At 35.9% G+C, this 20,858-nt stretch overlaps 1 protein-coding gene and 1 pseudogene across 1 annotated transcript; one reads left to right on the top strand and one right to left on the bottom strand.

Moving 5' to 3' along the window:
- Positions 1 to 345: 345 nt before the first annotated feature.
- Positions 346 to 2,466, bottom strand: LOC110821735 (scarecrow-like protein 32 pseudogene; annotated as a pseudogene).
- Positions 2,467 to 7,056: 4,590 nt separating this feature from the next.
- On the top strand, positions 7,057 to 20,789 carry SDG2 (SET domain protein 2). Its single transcript, XM_088215980.1, has 20 exons — positions 7,057 to 7,350; positions 7,539 to 10,071; positions 10,269 to 10,325; positions 11,415 to 12,581; positions 13,437 to 13,804; positions 13,919 to 14,476; positions 14,571 to 14,671; positions 15,424 to 16,489; positions 16,596 to 16,667; positions 16,838 to 16,948; positions 17,045 to 17,145; positions 17,665 to 17,764; positions 17,856 to 17,951; positions 18,218 to 18,385; positions 18,481 to 18,606; positions 18,710 to 18,763; positions 18,941 to 19,188; positions 19,280 to 19,388; positions 19,480 to 19,782; positions 20,308 to 20,789. The coding sequence occupies exons 2-20, from the start codon at positions 7,662 to 7,664 to the stop codon at positions 20,482 to 20,484; spliced, it is 7,392 nt and encodes a 2,463-aa protein (XP_088072106.1). The 5' UTR covers positions 7,057 to 7,350; positions 7,539 to 7,661; the 3' UTR covers positions 20,485 to 20,789.
- The last annotated feature ends 69 nt before the right edge of the window (positions 20,790 to 20,858 follow it).

Here is a 20,858-nt window from a genome sequence, read left to right as displayed (position 1 = left end):
CAAGAGAAGAGACAAGGAGCCTGCAGAAGTTGTAGTGGGACGTAAAAACTAAGTTTAATCTGGATTTTTTTTAATTAAAGAATATTAGATTCGTTTTCTATCCGTTGTGATTACATTAATTAAAGAAATATAATCGCATAAGATATTTCTTTCACCCAATAACATAATTTACTTATTAAAATTAAATATAATTTTATTAGTAATAACTTAAATAATTATTTTTTTTTACTAAATCAAATATCATAAATGGATTGATTACTTACTGTTAAAGTTAGAGGTCATCTCCATTACATTTTAGATAAGAATATGATGAAGATCATTATGGAACTCAGTGATTATGGAGACTAAAAAAGAAAGTTCTGCTTTTTCTGAAGCCCAGTGAAGATTGGAAAACGAAGTGATAGAAGATCTTGTCTTCAAACAAAGACAAATTTACGTACATTTTTCTTCTGATCTGTCGTTTGCCTTTCATGTGATCACAATACGAGAGAGCTCATCTGCAAAGGTGGTAGACGATAGTCTTGCTGCCAAATGAAGCTAGCTCGTTACATTATCTGTTAGATTGAAATTTTTTGAAATTTAAAATCTAAAAGATAAGTGCTTATAGAATAAGTCGAGCCGATCGAGCTTAATGCTTTATTATTATCTTATGTTTCGTTTTCTCCTAGGCTCCTCCTGTCTTATGCCAATTTGCAGCCTTTTGACAAAGACAAAAAAGCAACCTCCGGCCCCTTCTTTTGTCAATTTCCAATCACAATGGACCACTCAACCCATTTCCATGGCCACTTAGTCGTCTAACTCGCTCAGGGTTGGGGCCCAAGCGGTGGCGAAAACCGAGTTGTGACCCTTCCATGTGAGCATTAACGTGTCGTCTCCTCGCTTCATCCCCCAGCCGCTTGCGTGCTCGTCTAGCAAATCCTTTACTTCTTTTACTGTTTCTTCACAGAACGGAACACTGAAGAACCCGGCGGTTTTCATTCTCTGAGACAGTTTAGTCCCTGATTCTAACCTTTCTATCCTCTGCGAGCCTTCGAAGCTTATGATGTTCTCGATTTTATGGCCGATGTCTGACTCGTATTCCATTCTCTGGCTGCTGTCTTTAGGCAAGAAGGTCTCCAAAGCGTCGAAGGGTATCCATAGGTAGTTGAAGCAAGTGGTGATTCTTGTCGATAAACTTGATGAAATGAGATCACAATCCTCGTCCACCACCACTGCAACACAAGGGTTCAGGTCTTTAATTAGATTCAGGAAGGCGTCTCTTAAAGAAGCATGATCTTGAAAGCCTCCATTTTGCTCGTCGGAAAGATAACGAAGCCAGTTTTGGCAGTTTATCACTAAGGCTTCATCCTCTCTGAGGTTTAGAGAAGAAGGAGTCAAGTGGGTCATTAGTGATTCGAAGGAAAAGCTAGCGGGATGATCATGACAAGATGGAGATGGAGATAGAATCGGACTGTCTGCAAATAGAATATGGAACTCAAACGGGACATCTCTGAACTTGGCGAAATTTTTTAGGCGAAGGCAGACTTCTTCACTCGATACATTAAGCAGGGGAGGCACAGGTGGCCTACAAAAGGGCACTGTGATTCGAACCGAAGGAGGCCCTTCAGCCTTCTTTGCCAAAGCGTCTATAAGAGTAGGCCACTGCATGCAATAACTGATGCTGAAATCTAAGATATGAACTTTTGGGTAACCTTGAATTGCATTAAAAATGGCACTATTGGCTGCACAAAACCCGAATCTATGCCAAGGTAGTAGATCGACATACCCGGCAAGCTCAGTCACCGTCATTAGTCTCCTCTGAATACTACTGCTTCCGTCGTTAAAAGTGGTTGCGCTCATGGTGGTTGGGCAAACCCTAGCTGCCCTAGATATGAGTGCCCTCAAGAACCAGGAGGCAAGCCTTTGATTAGGGTCGCCAGTGAAGGAAGCGACATTGTTGAGCACCCACATGACTTGTTGAGCCAGAGTGACGTCGTTTGTCTCGAGGGCACTGGCGCAGTGAAGCAGAAGCTTCTCTATGCAGGCGCCGTCGAGGCTGCCAAGGCATCCTCTTAGAGCTCCAGAGAGAGAGGTTTGAGCTGGGGAATTGAACAAGGAACCTTGTGGAGAAAGTGACGACGTCCTTGCATTTCCTCTTAGTTCAGTTTTCATGGCTGTAAGTAAATACACTGATGGAGATAGAATTAGGGTTTTGTGGGTTTGACGTGCATGGATGAATACTATTGCTGAATTTCTCTATTGGGAAGCCATGAAAACGGAATTGCAGAGAAGTCAAGTATGAGTGTGTAACGTATGTATATATACTGATGGATGGGATTGAAGAAGAGGTAGGTAGCTAGGGTTTATATGCGGCCGTAATGGCGATGGAGTTTTCAAGATTTATCATGTTGAGAAAGTAGAACAATACATGACTTTTGATTTTTAATTGTATGTTTGTCTGGTGGCAGAGAGAGAGAGAGAGAGAGAGTTGAGAGAAGTTAATCTGCTAGGCTGAGGCAATATATATTGTTGGTGAAAGGTACTAGTATTCATATTATAAAATTTATTCATGAAATAAATTATTTTTGGATACCGATTATCATAAACTATGGTTTAATTTATAATTAATGTCGCCGTACATGCATGCAGAGAATTTCTATTTGGTTACTTTAACTTCTGCCATTTTTTATTATATATCTTACAACTACACGTGTGTATGTGAGTCTATCGGTATTTGGACGTGTGTATTTACATAATATATATAAGTATATCGATATATATATGTGTGTGTACACACACACACACACACACATATATACTGGAAAATAGATGGAAGATATTGTTAGGAAACCCCTAGCTGATTATGCATCATTGTTATATACATTTCTCTAAATCAACTTCCTTTTCATTGTTATCTACAAATTTTTGCAAACTTATTAAAACATTTTTAGAAAATCTTTGTTAGCAGCTCGTATTATCTTTTAAAAAATTATAAATTTAAATAATTATAGATGTTATTTGTATTATATTATAATTAATATATGTATATGCATTTTATACTTAAAAAATAAATAAATAAATAAAAAGTAAAATAATTAACTTACCTTTAATAAGTTTGCTAACAATGAACTTAATCTAATCAATTTTTTTTGCGTTGCCAAGGCAAAAGTTAATTATATCCATCAGTCTGATTTGAGCTAATTTGGCGGATTGCCATCAAAGCCAGCTCCATATCTTCACTATATGTGAGGCAGAGACAATAACATATAGTGAACAAAGAGTAAAGAGTAGGTCAAAGAAGCTGTCTTTGGCCGGCCATTCTTTTGTCCAATTTACACCAATTACCAATTAATTATTTTAGTTTAGTGTTAATTAATTATGCCCTCTTATCATCATATATATGCTTCACTCAAAGTAATCAATCTTTTAAGTTTCGACCACCAATTTTAGTGGGTATTTTTACTTATTTTCATTAAATCATGTTGATTTGAGTGGCACACTGTCGTCATTTCTTTGTTAATATAAAAAAAAAGAAATTATTTTTATTGCAAAGTTATATTAATTAATAGAATATAATGTATTGTGATTTCTAAGGTACTACACATAAATTAAATAAATCAATTAAATTAACTTTAGTTAAACTTTAATCCAACATAAAATAAATTAATTTTTTAAATTAAAATAATTCATTAATTATTATTTAACTGAATAATTAGTATATATATTTTTTATTTATAAGAATATAATAGTTCTTATATTCTGAGTTAAATTATGTTAAAAAACTCGACCTTTACATGAAAACATATATGTACATATTTAAATAAAAAAATCTTTCCACATGCATGGATATTGTATACGAACATACACAATCTTGATTGATCGTGCCACGTGATGACACAACTAGAGACAAAGTGGACCTATTGGGAGAAAGACAGGTTTTAGGTTTCTTTCACAATAATATATAAACACAAGCATGGAATTGTTTCATAATTAAACAATTGATTTTTTTATTTGCTCATTTGTTTCATCAATCTAGTGAAAAGTACCATTAAATCATTACCAGATTTTGGAATCATACCGTCACTGTTGAAATTATTGAATTTTAATATTTATTATTATTAATGTTGATATTTAATTCAATAAAATTAAAAATTTATGTCTTTAGGTGATAATAAAAAATATGTATATATATATATATATATATATTTTGTTAATTGGAAGTAGTTATGATAAGTTAAAATTTTGATATAATTAATTTGTATTTTCTTAATGTAAATAATTATTATTACTGCAGGCAAACTACTGCATGTATGTTTGGGACACGTCTCAATCACATATAACCAATATTATGTAGACAAGCCATGAAAATATTTCGATGACGTACGTGCATTCCTTTGCAGGTAAAACTGTAAAAGTAAAAATAAAAGTTCTTTCTACTTTCATGTTAAGCTCTTCCACTTGTCTTCACTCATGTATCGTCATCGCCTTATCTGCATCTGCATGAATTCGTTGCTTGCTCTATAATATATATATACATATAATATTTATCTATATATTGTGTACATCGATTGAACTAAAGTTATTAAACTGTTCGTTCTAATATATGTTAGTTTTCTTCAAATTTTAATTATATATATTATTAAACTGTTATAATACTAAACATATAACACATAGAAATAAAATTTTGAGTTAAAATAATATTTTAATTCTAAATTAACTCTATATTCAATTTATGTTATTTATTTTTATTTATAAATTCTTGTTAATAATTAAATAAATAAATAATTATTGACGATAGTATAAATAATATTAATTTAATTATATATATTCTATTATCACATGTCTACTATTAATATATACGAGATTTATCGTTTATTTAGTACTAACAGATATATTCATTATCAATATTAATAAAAAGTATAAAAAATAACGAGACTCAAAAGTTTTTATTTTATTTTCTTCTCTGCAATCAAATAATTATAAAAGAGATCAAATGCATTTGTGATTGATAACCAAAATTTAAGCTTACCTTATTCAAGATAATTTCTCAAGTTAGCATGGAGGTATATATATATATATATATAATGAAACTATCTGATACCTAATTAAAAATAATTAATGAAACTAGTGACGTCAGGCAATTAACATAGTTATTTTCACCCTCGATTTAGGTCTGATGATATAGAGAGCTGCATGTATATGGAAGTTTATATTCAACTGTTTGTAATGTTGATGGAGAATTTAAGTAGCCAGTAAGGATGGTGTTAATTAATTACAATTATTATGTGCTTAATTAACTTATTGTGTTTGAAATTATTGAGTGATCTGCCGAAATCACAACATATAGATAGATATATATATATATATATATATATAGAGAGAGAGAGAGAGCTAACTAAAACACTAATGAGAATCCATTGTATGAAGCACTTCCCAACAGATGAAGTTAACCAATAGAGAACAAAGCTTATAGTTGCAATTGTCTTTTTTTTTTTTCTCTATTTTTTTTATTTATTGTAAACGGTTAATTTTTTTATTTTCTAATATAAAAATTAAAATAACTACATCATATTTACATGTTTTAAAAATTAATTTTAACGAATAATATAATTTAAATATGTCATATTTATTATTTTAATTAAATTGTTAAAATTATTTTTAAAACTGTGTTTTAAAGTATTCAAATATAATCTAAACATTTTTATTATAAAATAAAAGGAAACTAGGTCACACGCAGTCTAGTCATTTTTTGAATTGTTCTTTAAAGTATATAAAAATAATTTAATTTTTTAATTTTTTTTTTACAAAGTAAAGAAAATATGATATATTAAAAAAATATCGGAAATAAATTATAATAAAAAGTATTTGTGATCATACTATAACAAGTACAAAACTTCCGAATTGATTTTGTAATTATGTAATTAACAAGCATTAGATTTTGAAAGTGAATTTAATATATATATTTTTTGGGTACAAATTCTAATCGCTCACATTTTTTTAGTTACATTTTCTTTTAATCAAGAAAGAAAAATTAATTAGGCTGGGATTTTAATGTTGAAATGCTTGGTTTCACCTAGGAAGACCGATTTATGGACCTCTTTTATAGTGTTATGGGCCGGATCTTGGACAAAACGCAAGTAGTGGTTTTCAAATTTGGTTTAGTTTGTAATATATTTTTAAGTGACTCTAATTTTAGATCACTAAAATCTCTATCCCATATTACACATGTTTATATAAATTAATTATACAACAAATAAATTATATGTAATTTAACATTGAAATTTTTATTTTTATATTAAAAAGAAAAAATTTAAATAGATAACCATTATATATGTTACATTTATAAATTAGGAGAATGTATTATTTATAGTCCATTAAAATTTTATTTTATTTGATATATATAATTATAATTATTATATTAATTTTATTTTTATATTTTAAAACTTAAACAAAAAACATATAATTATTTTTAAAATTTGATTCACTTCACGTGTTACAATCATTAAAATAAAAAAATTATAATTGTTTAATATGTGAACTTCAATAACTAATCTAATTTTTTTTTTTTTTTTAAAAAGTCTCTGGGCCGTTAGATCCTGGATATGGGCCAGATTATAATATTACTGAAATATCATAAAAGTATTTGTAATTCCCAAATATTTTGGGCTACAAATAAAATTCCAAAAGCCCAAAAGTTAAAAAAATTGGATTGACCTCGGGATTTGTACTCTCCCTCTCCTAACCAATCCCCGTTAGCCTCCCTGAAAAATATGTTCCCCCCCCCCACCCCAAAAGCAAGTTGAGCGCCAAAACGTTTACACATTTACCAAAATCTCCTTCCCAATTTTCATAAACCCCACGGATTACCCGAAATTACTAAAACACCCTTACCGGAGTCTCAACCGAGTCATTGGCTGACTCAACCGAGTGACTGAGTTACAGGAACAAAACAGCGAGCCGACGGGTAGAAACAAACATAATCCCATATCGATTTCTCTACGAGGCTCCGGGGGGCATTCCCGTGCTTTCAGTTTCTTTTTCACTCTGCCAATAATATAAAAAGGGCAGAGATCGGTAAAAAAAAATATAAAAAATAATAATAAAAAAAAGCACGAAGGTTTCGTCTTTCAGACCAAGAACAAGAACGCGAGCGAGCGAGAGAAAAATAGCAGAGCAAGACATAACAGAAGAGAACACACAGAGAGACTTTGATACGGAGAGAAAAGAGAGAGATATTTCGGCGCACTTATCGTTTTCTTGATCTGTATTGATATTTCAACGGGGAGGGTCTTCTCCATCGCGCGTTGTTTGGTTCGCGAGCTACAGAAGATATTTTGCCGATCTGTCCTTTCAGCACCTTAATTTTCCTCGGTAATCTTTCTTGTCTTCTTCTCCCTCGAATTCCAATTCGTTGCTCCACTCTTCTTGGATTCAAACTCTAGGGTTTTAACTGCGAGGCTTATTCAGCTCTTACTTCTACGTCTATATCTATGTATTGCTTTCAACGAAACCCTACATTTTGGTTTGGTGTTGATCTCGGCTTTATATTTTTTTATTAGGGTTTGCAATTGGAGGGAAGACAGAGAGAACTGAAAGCGAATTTTGAAGCATGAGCATCAATAGCCCCGGGATAGGGGAGAGCTAGGGTTCCGATATAAAAAGGGCGAACGGGCGAGGTTTCCATGGGCGATGGAGGTGTCGCATGCATGCCTTTGCAGCATATCATGGAGAGATTTGCAATTACGGAGAAGACGCTTTGCGGAGGCAACAACAATAACAGCAGCAGCAACAACAGCAACAGCAATAAGAATGGCAATGCTAACAACAATGGGCTCACCTCCAAGCCAGTTCAGCTACCAGAATTACAGCAGCGAAAGAAGAAGGTGGTGAAGGTGAGGAAAGTTATTACTGTAAAGAAGGGAGAACGTCTACTTCAACAGAAACAAGAGCAGCAAAAGAAACTACAACAGCAAACGGAAGAGCAGCAACAAGAACAACAGCAGCTACGACAACAAGAGCAGCACCAGCAGGAGGAGAAGAATGACTTGGGACAGGAGAAAGGAGGCAAGAGTTATTGCGGAGAAGTTGAGAATGGAGAAGATTGTGAGCAAAAGGAAGAGGTGGAGGAGGGTGAATTGGGCACTTTGAAATCTCCCAGGGCAGAGGAAAATGGAGAATTTTTGCTGGATAGGTCAACTAGGAGAAGTGAGATTGAGAAGGGGGAGATTATCAGTGAAAAGAAAGGAGAGAGTAAAGTGGACGTGGAGAAGGGAGAGATTATTTTGTCAAGAGGGCGGAAAGTTGATATGGAGAAGGGTGAAATAGTAGCAGATAAGATGAGTAAAGGAGGAGAAACTGAAAGGAAACAATTTGGATCATGGAGAGAACCCAGAGATGAAATTGAAAAGGGAGAATTCATTCCAGATAGATGGCATAAGGGGAATGCAGTGAAGGATGAGTACAGCTATAACAAACCGCGCAGGTACGAGTCAGGTAGGGAAAAAGGCTGGAAATATGATCCGGAACGCACATCTCCCTCGGGAAGGTATCCTGAAGACATTTACCGCCGCAAAGATTTCGGTAGAAGTGGTGGTCAGCATGCCAAAAGTTCTGCCAGGTGGGAGGGCGGCCAAGAGAGGAGTACGAGAATTAGTTCCAAAATTGTTGACGAGGAAGGTACATATAAGAGTGAATACAGCAATGGGAAGAACCACGGAAGGGAGTACACTTCCGGTAACAGGTTGAAGCGGCATGGAACTGAGTCAGATAGCAGTGAGCGCAAGCATTATGCGGATTATGGAGATTATGTAAGCTCAAAAAGTCGTAGACTTTCCGATGATAATAGTCGTTCTGCCTACTCAGAGCACTATTCACGCCGTTCTGTTGAGAGGTTTTACAGAAATTCTTCTTCCACGAGAATATCTTCACTGGACAAGTATTCCTCCAGGCATCATGATTCTTCCTTGTCATCCAGGGTGCTCCATGACAAGCATGGACGTAGCCCGGGCCATTCTGAGCAGTCCCCACGTGAACGAACCAGGTACTATGATCATAGGGATCGGAGCCCTGTTCGGCGCGAGAGGTCTCCTTATGGTCGGGAGAGGTCTCCTTATGGTCGGGAGAGGTCTCCAAATACTCGAGAAAAGTCGCCACATGATCGAAGCCGTCACCATGATTACAGGAACCGTAGTCCCAGTTATGCGGCGCGGTCTCCGCAGAATCGTGGTAGACCTCATGATCGCAGGGATAGGACTCCAAACTATTTAGAACGATCCCCACATAATCGAAGTCGGTCGAACAACTACAAAGAATCTGGTCGAAAAAGTGGAACAAGTGAAAAGCGCAACTCTCAGTATGTTAGTGAAGTACAAGAAGATAAGCTCAGCCAAAAGGATTCTAGTGGAACAGAATCGCATTTATCAGCTAAGGAATCTCAAGATAGAAGCAGTACCAGTAATGGTAATGTATTAGATGAGAAAAATGCAACGTCTGAATCTTTAGAAGAAGAGAAGGCTCAGAGTCCGAGCATGAATTGCAAAGAATCTCTGTTGAATGATGCAGTTCCTCCTGAAGAGTTGCTTTCCATGGAGGAAGATATGGATATATGTGATACTCCACCTTATGTTCCTGTTGTGGCTGATTCTTCAGCAGGGAAATGGTTTTACCTTGATTACTTTGGTATGGAGTGTGGGCCTTCAAAATTGTGTGACCTTAAAGCACTTATGGAAGAAGGGATTCTTTTATCAGATCATTTGATCAAACACTTAGACAGTGACAGATGGGTTACTGTTGAAAATGCAGCCTCACCATTGGTGTCTGCAAATTTTCCCTCCATCGTGTCCGATGCTGTGACACAACTGGTCAACCCACCAGAAGCTCCTGGTAATCTGTTAGCAGATACTGTAGATACTGGGCAACTTGGTCTTCAGAATGGCGAGGAAACAGATGCTCCTTTACCTCAACCCGTTTGTTGGTCAAATGGCCATGAAATAGGATTAGAAACTATAGAAGATCTCCAGATCGACGAAAGGGTTGGAGCTCTTTTGGATGGTTTTACAATCATTCCTGGCAAGGAACTTGAAACTATTGGGGGTATGTAATAATATACACATCCAAAAGTTATAAAAAAAATCTTAATGTTTTTTCTCTAAAAAAAAATCTGTATCCAATTATTAGCTTTTCTGTCATGAACCTTTAACTTATTTTGATTTGCTTCAAATTCCTTGTCTATCCATCTGGGAGTTGATTCTTTTTCTTAATCTCATCTTTAGAATATATCATCTTTGCAGAAGCTTTGAAAATGACATTTGAACACGGAGAGCCGGGTGGATGGGGAATCTGTGAAGGTACTTATTTATTAGCATTGCAATAGTTATTTAATCATATATAATAATTATTTACTGATTAAGTATATATTTTGATACTATTTTATTCATTTTTAGCTGGTTTAATACTATTTACCGGATATGCTAACTTTTTTTCCATACTGCTCTAGGGACTTATAGTTTCACTATTAACGGGATGTTGGTAGGTTAGCTACGACATTTTTTGCCCCTCAAGCAGAAAATTTAGTGATACTCAAACAGTGTCGCATTTATTGTTGACCAAGCTAAAGTCCTAAGGATACATTTTGTAATAAGTCAACATAAAGCATTGAATGGGCTGTTTATTTCAAAAAAAAAATAAAGCATTGAATGGGTTGTTGGTGTGGCGCACAGGTTATGGGCATTCTAACCCTTTTTTTGTTTGGTGAGAGAAAGTTGGAGAGGTTCAATTTGATTGGAAAATCCAGTAACAAGCTAAAATCTTCATAATATGTAAATATGCTCCATTGACAAACATTTTAACATTGTTATATTTTCATAGGAGCACAATGTTGAAAACTTCTTGCTGGGGTGAGGTCTAAATAGGTTATTGATGAGAAGCAAGTTGGAGAAGCTCAATTTAATGAGCTCTATTAAATTTATGGGACTGTTTGGTGCTTTATGAGTAATAATACTTGTTTCTATTAAAAAATTTTTGTTAATTTGATAAGCAGGTCAAACAAGCTTCAAAAGGAGCCTATTTAAGCAACAGTTCCACTATGTTTCGGGAACTTTCTTTGTCAAGACACTTATAAAATTAAACTAGATATATCAGTTGTCATGTTTATTTTGGGGTTCTATTTGATTTTAAGACCTAGTAGGCGGATTCTTTTCCAGTAACCTTTTATATTAAAGTTCTCTTCCCTTTTTTGATGAGTAGAACTCTTATTACGATTAATGGGATTAGAATCAATAGAGAAACTTACTCACCAAGAAAGGTGCGGAGTGATGATCATTGAGGCAAGCCTCATGGTCAAACTTCTGCATAGAAAACTGCTTTGGATTTGATTGCTATTTTAGCTACATTTTGAGGCATGCATTTCATGGAAGGTTCTATTTTGATATATGCAGGCTTTAGCTGGAATCGAGCTCCCACAGTTGACCAAGAAGATCAAAAAGCTGATGAAATCTCTAGATCTTCAGGCAACAAGTTGAGGGAAGGTGCAGAGTCTAGTTTAGTTGCATCCAGTGATAACAAGGATCATTGCTTTGTCAGTGGTGATTTGGATGACTGGTTTTCCAGCCGGTGGTCATGCAAGGGTGGGGACTGGAAGAGAAATGATGAAGCTGCACAAGACAGACCTCACAGAAAGAAACTTGTTCTGAATGACGGTTATCCACTATGCCAGATGCCAAAATGTGGGTATGAAGATCCTCGTTGGCATCATAAGGATGAACTGTACCATCCATCTCAAAGCAGAAGGCTTGAGCTTCCTCCTTGGGCGTTTTCTTGTCTAGATGAGAAGAACCAAATCAAGCCTAACATTGTAAGAGGGATGAAAGGAACCATGCTTCCTGTAGTCAGGATAAATGCATGTGTGGTTAAGGAGCATGGATCTTTTGTTTCTGATTCTCGCACAAAAGTTCGAGGGAGGGATAGGTACTCTTCAAGGTCTGCTCGGCCACAGTGTGCAAGTAGTGACCCGAAGAGAGCATCAACAGAAAGTGATTCTCACTCAAAATCTGCTAATGATCAAGAATTACACAGCTCTTGGAAGGGTACCGCATCCTTCAGCACCCGAAGGGACAGTCTTTTATCAGTTGACAACTTGCAATTGCATTTGGGTAACTGGTACTACTTTGATGGTGCTGGAAATGAACAAGGACCTTTATCATTCTCAGAGCTGCAGGTCATGGTAGATCAAGGAGTTATCCCAAAAAATAGCAGTGTTTTCAGGAAATTTGATAGGGTTTGGGTTCCTGTTACCTCTGCCATGGGAACTTCTGAAGCAACTGCCAAGAATCAGATAGAGAATCTTGCATCATGTGCTGATTCTGGGGAACTTTCTATTTCACAGTCACTGGGTGCTGCTCTTAGTGGAAATAGCATCGAGTGCAGTTCATTTCACAGTCAGCATCCACAATTTGTTGGTTATACCCGTGGGAAGCTTCATGAATTGGTAATGAAATCATATAAAAGTCGAGAGTTTGCTGCTGCCATAAATGAAATTTTAGATCCATGGATCCATGCAAGACAGCCAAAAAAAGAGATGGAAAAGCACATTTACCACATATCAGGTAGAGACGAGTTCCTTTCAGTTTCCCAGGGGCAGCGAGGGTTGAGATTAGCATTGAACATTTTCATCTTAGAAATTTTTGCCATGTGTTCTATAAATATCTAGTGTGGCTTCTCTAGAGGTTGCTCGTTGCTTTGCCAGATAAATTTTATTTTTCTTATTATTTTAAGTTTGGTCGGCCCGAAAGTGCTCTTGAAACATTCATGTTATTCTATTGTTATTTTCTACCTGTTATTCTATTTCATGTTGTCCAGAAACAACTTGGTCTTGGAGAATATTTTTTCTTCTTGTATTTCTTGTTTCTATAAAGGATGTTCCTTTAAGTTTCCTGTATTATCATCTTCCAACAAATAGTTCTAGTCCAATAAGTGAGTCAGTTGTTTTTTTCACAGAAACCTACTTGTATGGCTTCAATTTATTCTGGTAAGATCTATTAGAAACTTGGGTTAGAATTGTTGTTCTTTTCTCCTTCATAATTTTTTTGTATACTTCTATTGTATCTTTTTATTCAGTTTGTTAAATCAACAAAACAAAAATGCATCTGAGTGATACAACTCAACTGAAGAAAATCTATTTGCACCATTTGCAAGATTAAATAGGCAACTATGTTCTCCCTGTATCAGTGCTAAATGTTTGGACTTTCTTATCATATGTTCATTTTTTGTGCACCTTTTTTATGTCTATTTTCTTTCACATGTTAGAATTTTCAGATTTTTATTGTGCTTCTTTTCAAATTTTTGGTCTGCAAGTGTAGGATAGATAATTGGATTCATGTATTAGTTGAACATCCGTTTTTTTTTTTGTGTAATTCTGACACTAATATCTTTTTGGTGGATGCTTGTCATGCAATCTACAGAAGGTGATGCACATGCCAGCAAAAGAGCTCGGATGCTAACCAATGAGAGTGAAGAAGAATGTGAAATTGAAGATGTGCAATTACAAAAGAATGAATTAACATTTGAGGATTTGTGTGGCAATGAGACCTTCCATTCAGATGAAAGTGGATGCTCCGAAACTGAGTTGACTAGCTGGGGATTGTTGAATGGTCATGTTCTGGCACGCATTTTTCATTTTCTGAGATCTGACATGAAATCCCTTTCCTTTGCATCTTTAACTTGCAAACATTGGAGAGCTGCAGTGAAGTTTTACAAGGAGATTTCTAGACAGGTTGACTTGTCATCTATCGGTCCTAACTGCACTGACTCCATAATCTTGAATATCATGGTAGTCTGTTTCTTCTATTCAATTCTTTTTAAATGAAAAATGTTCTTCGAATCAACTTAATATGAGAAAGACAAATATTTTTTCCCCCATACTTATTGTTTTGTTTTCTTGCAGAATGGTTACAACAAAGAAAAGATAAATTCTGTGGTTCTTCTTGGTTGCAATAACATCACTTCAAGCACCCTTGAAGAAGTTCTTCGATTGTTTCCTTGTGTATCTTTTGTAGACATTAGAGGTTGCAGCCAACTTGGAGAGTTGGCTCACAGATTTCCAAATGTGAAGTGGGTCAAGGGACGAAGTTTGCATGGTACAAAGATCTATGAAGACTTGCATTCTAAAATAAGGAGCCTGAAGCATATCACAGAGAAAACCTCCTTAGTTTCTAGGGCCAAGGGGCTAGGTGGTGATATGGATGATTTTGCTGACTTGAAGGATTATTTTGACAGTGTAGACAAGAGAGATTCAGCAAATCAGTTATTCCGTCGAAGCTTATACAAACGGTCAAAGCTGTTCGATGCTAGAAGGTCCTCATCCATTCTATCTAGGGATGCCCGTATTAGGCGATGGGCAATAAAAAAATCTGAAAACAAATATAAGAGGATGGAGCAATTTCTTGCTTCGAGTCTTAAGGACATCATGAAGGAGAATACATTTGATTTTTTTGTGCCCAAGGTACTTTCAATAATTTGTTTTTACATCTTTATCTATCTTTATTACTTATCTTGACTGGTGTACTCGACCTTTACATTGAGTATTTATTGAGCAGGTTGCGGAAATTGAGGAAAGAATGAAAAATGGGTATTACATTGGCCATGGATTGAACTCTGTCAAGGAGGACATCAGTCGAATGTGCAGGGATGCAATAAAGTAAGCTTTTCTAGCTCTTTTTTTTTGTTTTTTATTATCTATCCTGATTAAATATTACAACATCGATAAGGTAGTTTAAGTATTTTTTTAAATAAGGTATTTTAAGTATAACAGTGTGTGGCTTTTGTTGAGTAAGGAGTGAATTATCTGTTTGGACATTAAGGGCATATCTAGTTTCAGAAAATTGTTTCAGTTTTCTATTTATAAGAAAGGAGAAAACGTGTCTTTAGAAATTTCCAATTGGAAGTAATTTTCTAACAAAATTATGTTAGTCTTTCACAAACTAAACCTTCTATTTGAATGCTGAAATATAATTGTTTTTTGGAAAAATAAGAAATTTTGCTATAATTAAACAATTCCTTGGATTCTAATTGAAATTGGTTTGGAAAATTTCTTTAAATAAAAGCACTTTTGAGGTTGACATCTTTTGTATGTCATCATTTACCGCCTTACTTGCACTTCTGTTTCTCCATTGCAAATTATTATTTCCGCTAGAAGTTTTTGCTCAAGTTAACCAAACCTTAACCCTGTTGGTTCAGTTGAATGAAACCTTACCCTTCAGACTATGTCATCTGGTTAAAACTGTATCTTTGTTCTTTACTTTTTTTTTTTTGCATTTATTTTGAGCAAAAATAAGGATTAATTTGTTACCCATGGTTCTTGCACTGTTTGTTCTTTTTTAGTCCATTATATTTTGGGGTATTTAGGGTTTTGTAACACTTATTTCTGCATGTATTTATATCTGCACGCAGAGCAAAGAATAGGAGTGGTGTTGGAGACATGAATCGCATTATTACATCATTTATCCAACTGGTGACACGTTTGGAAGAGGGTTCTAAAGTTACTTCTTCTCATGGAAGAGATGAGTTGATGAAATCATGGCAAGATGACTCATCTACAGGGTTTTGTTCATCAGCTGCCAAGTACAAGAAGAAACTGGGAAAAGTAGGCTCTGAAAGGAAGTACATGAGCAGGAGCTCTGGCGCTTCTTTTGCAAGTGATGTCTTTGATTATGGAGAATATACAACTGACCGAGAACTCAAAAAACATTTACACAGATTGGATAGAAAATCTCTTGATTCAGGAAGTGAAACATCTGATAACCTTGACCGATCTTCTGAAGATGATAAGAGTGATAGTGAGAGTTCAAGTTCTGATACAGAGAGTGACTTGGATTTCCGGTCGGAGGGTCGATCTGGGGATTCAAGAGGAGATGGATACTTTTTCGAAGATGAGGCTTTTGATTCTCTGACTGAAGAGCGTGAATGGGGAGCTCGAATGACAAAGGCTAGCCTTGTTCCTCCTGTTACAAGAAAGTATGAAGTCATTGACAAGTATGTTATTGTTGCAGATGAGGATGAAGTGCAACGAAAGATGCGGGTTTCTTTGCCAGAGGACTATACTGAAAAGCTCAGTGCACAGAAAAATGGCACTGAGGAGTTAGACATGGAACTTCCTGAAGTTAAGGACTATAAACCTAGAAAACTGCTTGGTGAGGAAGTTATAGAACAGGAGGTTTATGGTATTGATCCTTATACACATAATCTCTTACTTGACTCAATGCCAGATGACTTGAATTGGCCCCTGCTGGATAAGCAATTGTTTATAGAAGATCTTTTACTTCGTTCCCTGAACAAGCAAGTTAGGCAGTTCACAGGAACTGGGAACACCCCAATGATATATCCTCTGAAGCCTGTTATTGAAGAAATCAAAGAGGCTGCCGATAAGGACTGTGATATACGGACCATGAGAATGTGTCAAGGTATATTGAAGGCCATGGAGAGTCGTCCAGATGACAAATATGTTGCTTACAGAAAGGTATAGGCTGATAATTTTTTAACAAACTAACATCAATTCTATTGATTTCTTGTTGCTTGTTTTTCTGATGCTGATTTGTTTACTTTTGCTTGATCTATTTCACAAGGGTCTTGGTGTTGTTTGCAATAAAGAAGGTGGATTTGGAGTAGACGATTTTGTTGTGGAATTTCTGGGAGAGGTATGGATGTGAAATTTTTTCATAGAAACCAATTATGAATATTGAACCTGAAACTTCTTCCTTCACTTTGTTATTTACACGTTTCTAGGCTTCTGGCTCTAGCATGGAGCTTTTATTTTAAAGTTTAAATTAAGATTTTTTTTCTTTACTTGGGAGTTACTTATTTGCAGGTTTATCCTGTGTGGAAATGGTTTGAGAAACAAGATGGAATTCGATGGTTACAGAGAAAGAGTAAAGATCCTGCTCCAGAATTTTACAACATATACCTTGAGAGGCCAAAGGTGTCACTTTGATGCTTTTGAAAAAAGTTGCTTTAGGCTTGTTAAGACTCTCTGTTGGACCATTTATCTTAACATGTATTTTATATGTGATGGCAGGGTGATGCGGATGGATACGATTTAGTTGTTGTTGATGCTATGCATAAAGCAAACTATGCAAGTCGAATATGTCACTCCTGTCGTCCTAATTGTGAAGCGAAGTGAGTTATTTTCGATGTTATTTTTGTTTCTTATTTTTTTGGGTGCATCTGGGATGCATTGGCGACTCTTGAAGTATTACATGTAAAATTATTCTATTTCAATTACTTTTTTTTTCATTACACTAGGAAAAATCAATACCATCATCAAATTATTATTAATGCCCAATTTCAATCAGAAGATTTCAAAGTTACCTTCAAATATTGAAAATTATCACATAATCTAAGGCAAGGAATGAATTTGGAGTGATGTGTGTGGGATTGCATATTAAATATAATAGTAGTTGACTTCAGAGCGGAGAGGTTTTCCTGCTGCCATATGGTGGCCTTTAGGGAGCTTCAGCTATAACTAAAATATTATACGCACTGCACGCGCGTGGCAGCATCTCGGTGAGTGTGGCCACAAGAGCTCTCTTCCACCCTGCTATGTGCCAGACTCTTTTTGTTGCTCCTTAGCAATCTTATTATAACTAACGGATTTTTCCTTCAATTCAGTATTTGTTGACACTTTGTTAAATGTAGGGTTACTGCTGTAGATGGTCAATACCAGATTGGGATTTATTCTACCCGTGAAATTCAATTTGGTGAGGAGATCACTTTTGATTATAATTCTGTTACAGAGGTATGTCTCTTAGTCTTTTCAGCCTTTTTGCACAATTAGAAAATTTTCATATTGCTTTACCTAAATAAGATATGGCTCTTTCATCTCCCAGAGTAAGGAAGAATATGAAGCATCTGTCTGTCTGTGTGGTAACCAAGTTTGTCGGGGCAGCTACCTGAACCTTACAGGCGAGGGAGCATTTCAAAAGGTACAGATTCCAGGGCAACATTTTCTCTTCTTTTTTATTGAAATTAAAAAACAGTAAGAGGGGGATAAGACTATCTCTTTAGGGGTCGTTTACCAGCCCCTAAGTGTCATTGGCTATGGGATGGTCTGTATGAGCAACACACTTTTTTTCTGTCAGCAATTAAATAAGCCTAATTTTTCTTTTTACATGCGGTGTAGTGTTAGAAAGTTACACATTTCTTTCTACCTTGAGTTCTAACGTATGCTGTGACGTACTTTATTCGTCAGGTACTCAAGGAATGGCATGGCATTCTAGATCGTCATCATCTAATGTTGGACGCCTGTGAATTAAATTCAGTATCTGAAGAAGATTATCTTGAGTTGGGAAGGGCTGGGTTGGGCAGTTGTTTATTAGGAGGGTTACCAAATTGGTTGGTTGCCTATTCGGCTCGTCTGGTGTGTCCTTGATCTCTCTCATATCTTTGTTTGCCTTTGGCCAATGGGTCTATTTCTGTAACCTATAGACATTAACCTATTCTTTTTTTCTAAAGGTGAGGTTTATAAATTTTGAAAGAACGAAGCTTCCTGAGGAAATCCTGAGGCATAATTTGGAAGAGAAAAGGAGATACTTTTCGGATATATGTCTAGAGGTTGAGAAGAGTGATGCTGAGGTTCAGGTGTGTAATGACATTGAATTCTCTCTCATAATAATCTGTCTTTGTAAGGATATACAGGCAGTTGTGGATGCTCATCTTGTTATATTTTTTTAAAATGAGACAGGCGGAGGGTGTTTATAATCAGAGGCTTCAAAATTTGGCTGTTACGCTTGACAAGGTAACTTCCTTTTACTGCTAGCGAATTATTTTTATCCTGCAGCTGTATATTAGTTCATATGTTGTCTTGTGTGTGTGTATACATATATGTGCTGTGTTTGAAAATCATACTTTTTTAAGATGGATCATATGTTTTCTTGAGAGTATTGACATTTTTATTATCTAATGTCCTGCACAGGTGAGGTATGTGATGAAATGCGTGTTCGGTGACCCAAAGAAAGCTCCACCTCCATTGGAAAGGCTTAGTCCTGAATCAGTTGTTTCCTTCCTCTGGAAAGGAGAGGGATCACTTGTGGAAGAGCTTCTTCAGTGCATGTCTCCTCACGTGGAAGAACACGTCCTAAATGATCTTAAATCAAAGATTTCTGCTCATGATCCATCAAATTCTGATGATATCATGAAGGAACTTCAGAAATCTTTACTATGGTGAGTAGAATGCTTGCTTTGGCTGTTGTCTGCTTCTGTGTTTCAACCTGGTAAACATAAATCGTTTGACTGCTTGGTCTTCTTTGCAAAGGCTGAGGGATGAGGTACGGAGTCTTCCATGTACATACAAGTGTCGGCATGATGCTGCAGCTGATCTTATACATATTTACGCTTACACAAAATGCTTCTTCAGAGTTCGGGTTAGTCGTGCTATTCACTTCAGAGACTATTTCCAATTTTGTTTGTCTGTTGATCCTCATTTGATCTAGACTACATTCCTGTTTGGTACAGGTATATAAAGCTGTAACTTCTCCTCCTGTCTACATTAGTCCACTTGACCTGGGGCCGAAGTACTCCGATAAGTTAGGAACAGGTTTTCATGAGTATTGCAAGACATATGGCGAGAACTATTGTTTGGGGCAGCTGATTTTTTGGCATAACCAGACTAGTGGTGATCCAGATTGTAGCCTGGCCAGAGCGAGTAGGGGCTGCATGTCATTACCTGATATTGCTTCCTTCTATTCCAAGGTTCAGAAACCATCAAGGCATCGGGTTTATGGTCAGCGAACTGTAAAGTTTATGCTGTCACGGATGGTGAGCTTTCTGTGCACTTGGATGTCAATTTTGAAATCTTTAGGTTACAATTTATTTGAGCTTGAACTGATACATAATAGAAGTGTTCTGTATGTGCTCAGTTGTCTACATCTTTATATCTTAATCCTCGGCTTCTCAGTGGTTGCCCTTGCTACCTTAATAATCGGGAGATGGAGCTCATTATCAGTTCTTCCTTTTGTGCCTTAGCCTCTTGTAATAAATAAATATATAATCATGCTTGTCCAAGGCTGTGGTAATCTTGGATTAAATGGTTCATGCTGAAGTTATTGTTTTGATCTTTTGATCAGAGCCATTATAATTCCAACATAAGAGGTGAATCTTACATGCAAGAGCATATATACAGTTAACCAAGTTGGTTAATTTAATGATGAATTTTCCTCTCCCTTATATAGAGTGGGATCTTAGACAAGCTATTAATATTAATGAAAATTTCTTGTTTAAGTGGCTAAATTTCTTTATAGCTAAGGTGGGTGATTGATTAACTATGGATTCTGTTTTTAACAGGAGAAACAACCTCAAAGACCATGGCCTAAGGACCAAATATGGTCATTCAAGACATCTCCAAAAGTTTTTGGTAGCCCGATGCTCGATGCAGTTCTGCATAATACTGCTCTGGATAGGGAAATGGTGCAGTGGCTTAAATATAGAAGTATAGTATTCCAGGCCAAGTGGGATCAGTGAAGTCTAACATAGGCATCATGTTATGATTAATTGTTGTCCAACGCTTTCATTTGATGTTTTGGAATGATTTCTAAGTTTTGGTACCCGGCTGCCCCTTTTAACACGGGAGTTGGCAATCATTCCAAAACTTCCTTTTTTTGAAAAGGAAAAAATCTTCTTTCTTTCTCCTCATTCTTGTGTACAGTTTGCTGATCTTTGTAATTTGTAATTCAGTGTATGGGAAGTAGGTTGTGTTTTTTGCTTGTTTTCCCTCTCTCCTCGTAAAGAAAAAAGAAAAGGAATGAAAAGAGAAAAGTTATTATAGAGTTTGTGTGTGTAAGGGATCTCAATCTTTATTTATTTATTTATTTATTTTGTTAAAAATGAAAAGAGAT

The sequence above is a fragment of the Carica papaya genome, chromosome 3 (assembly GCF_054855325.1).
Source record: "Carica papaya isolate Zhongbai chromosome 3, ASM5485532v1, whole genome shotgun sequence".
NCBI classification, from domain to species: Eukaryota; Viridiplantae; Streptophyta; class Magnoliopsida; order Brassicales; family Caricaceae; genus Carica; species Carica papaya.
Note: the sequence above shows the minus strand (reverse complement) of the source record. Positions and strands in the feature narration are given on the sequence as shown.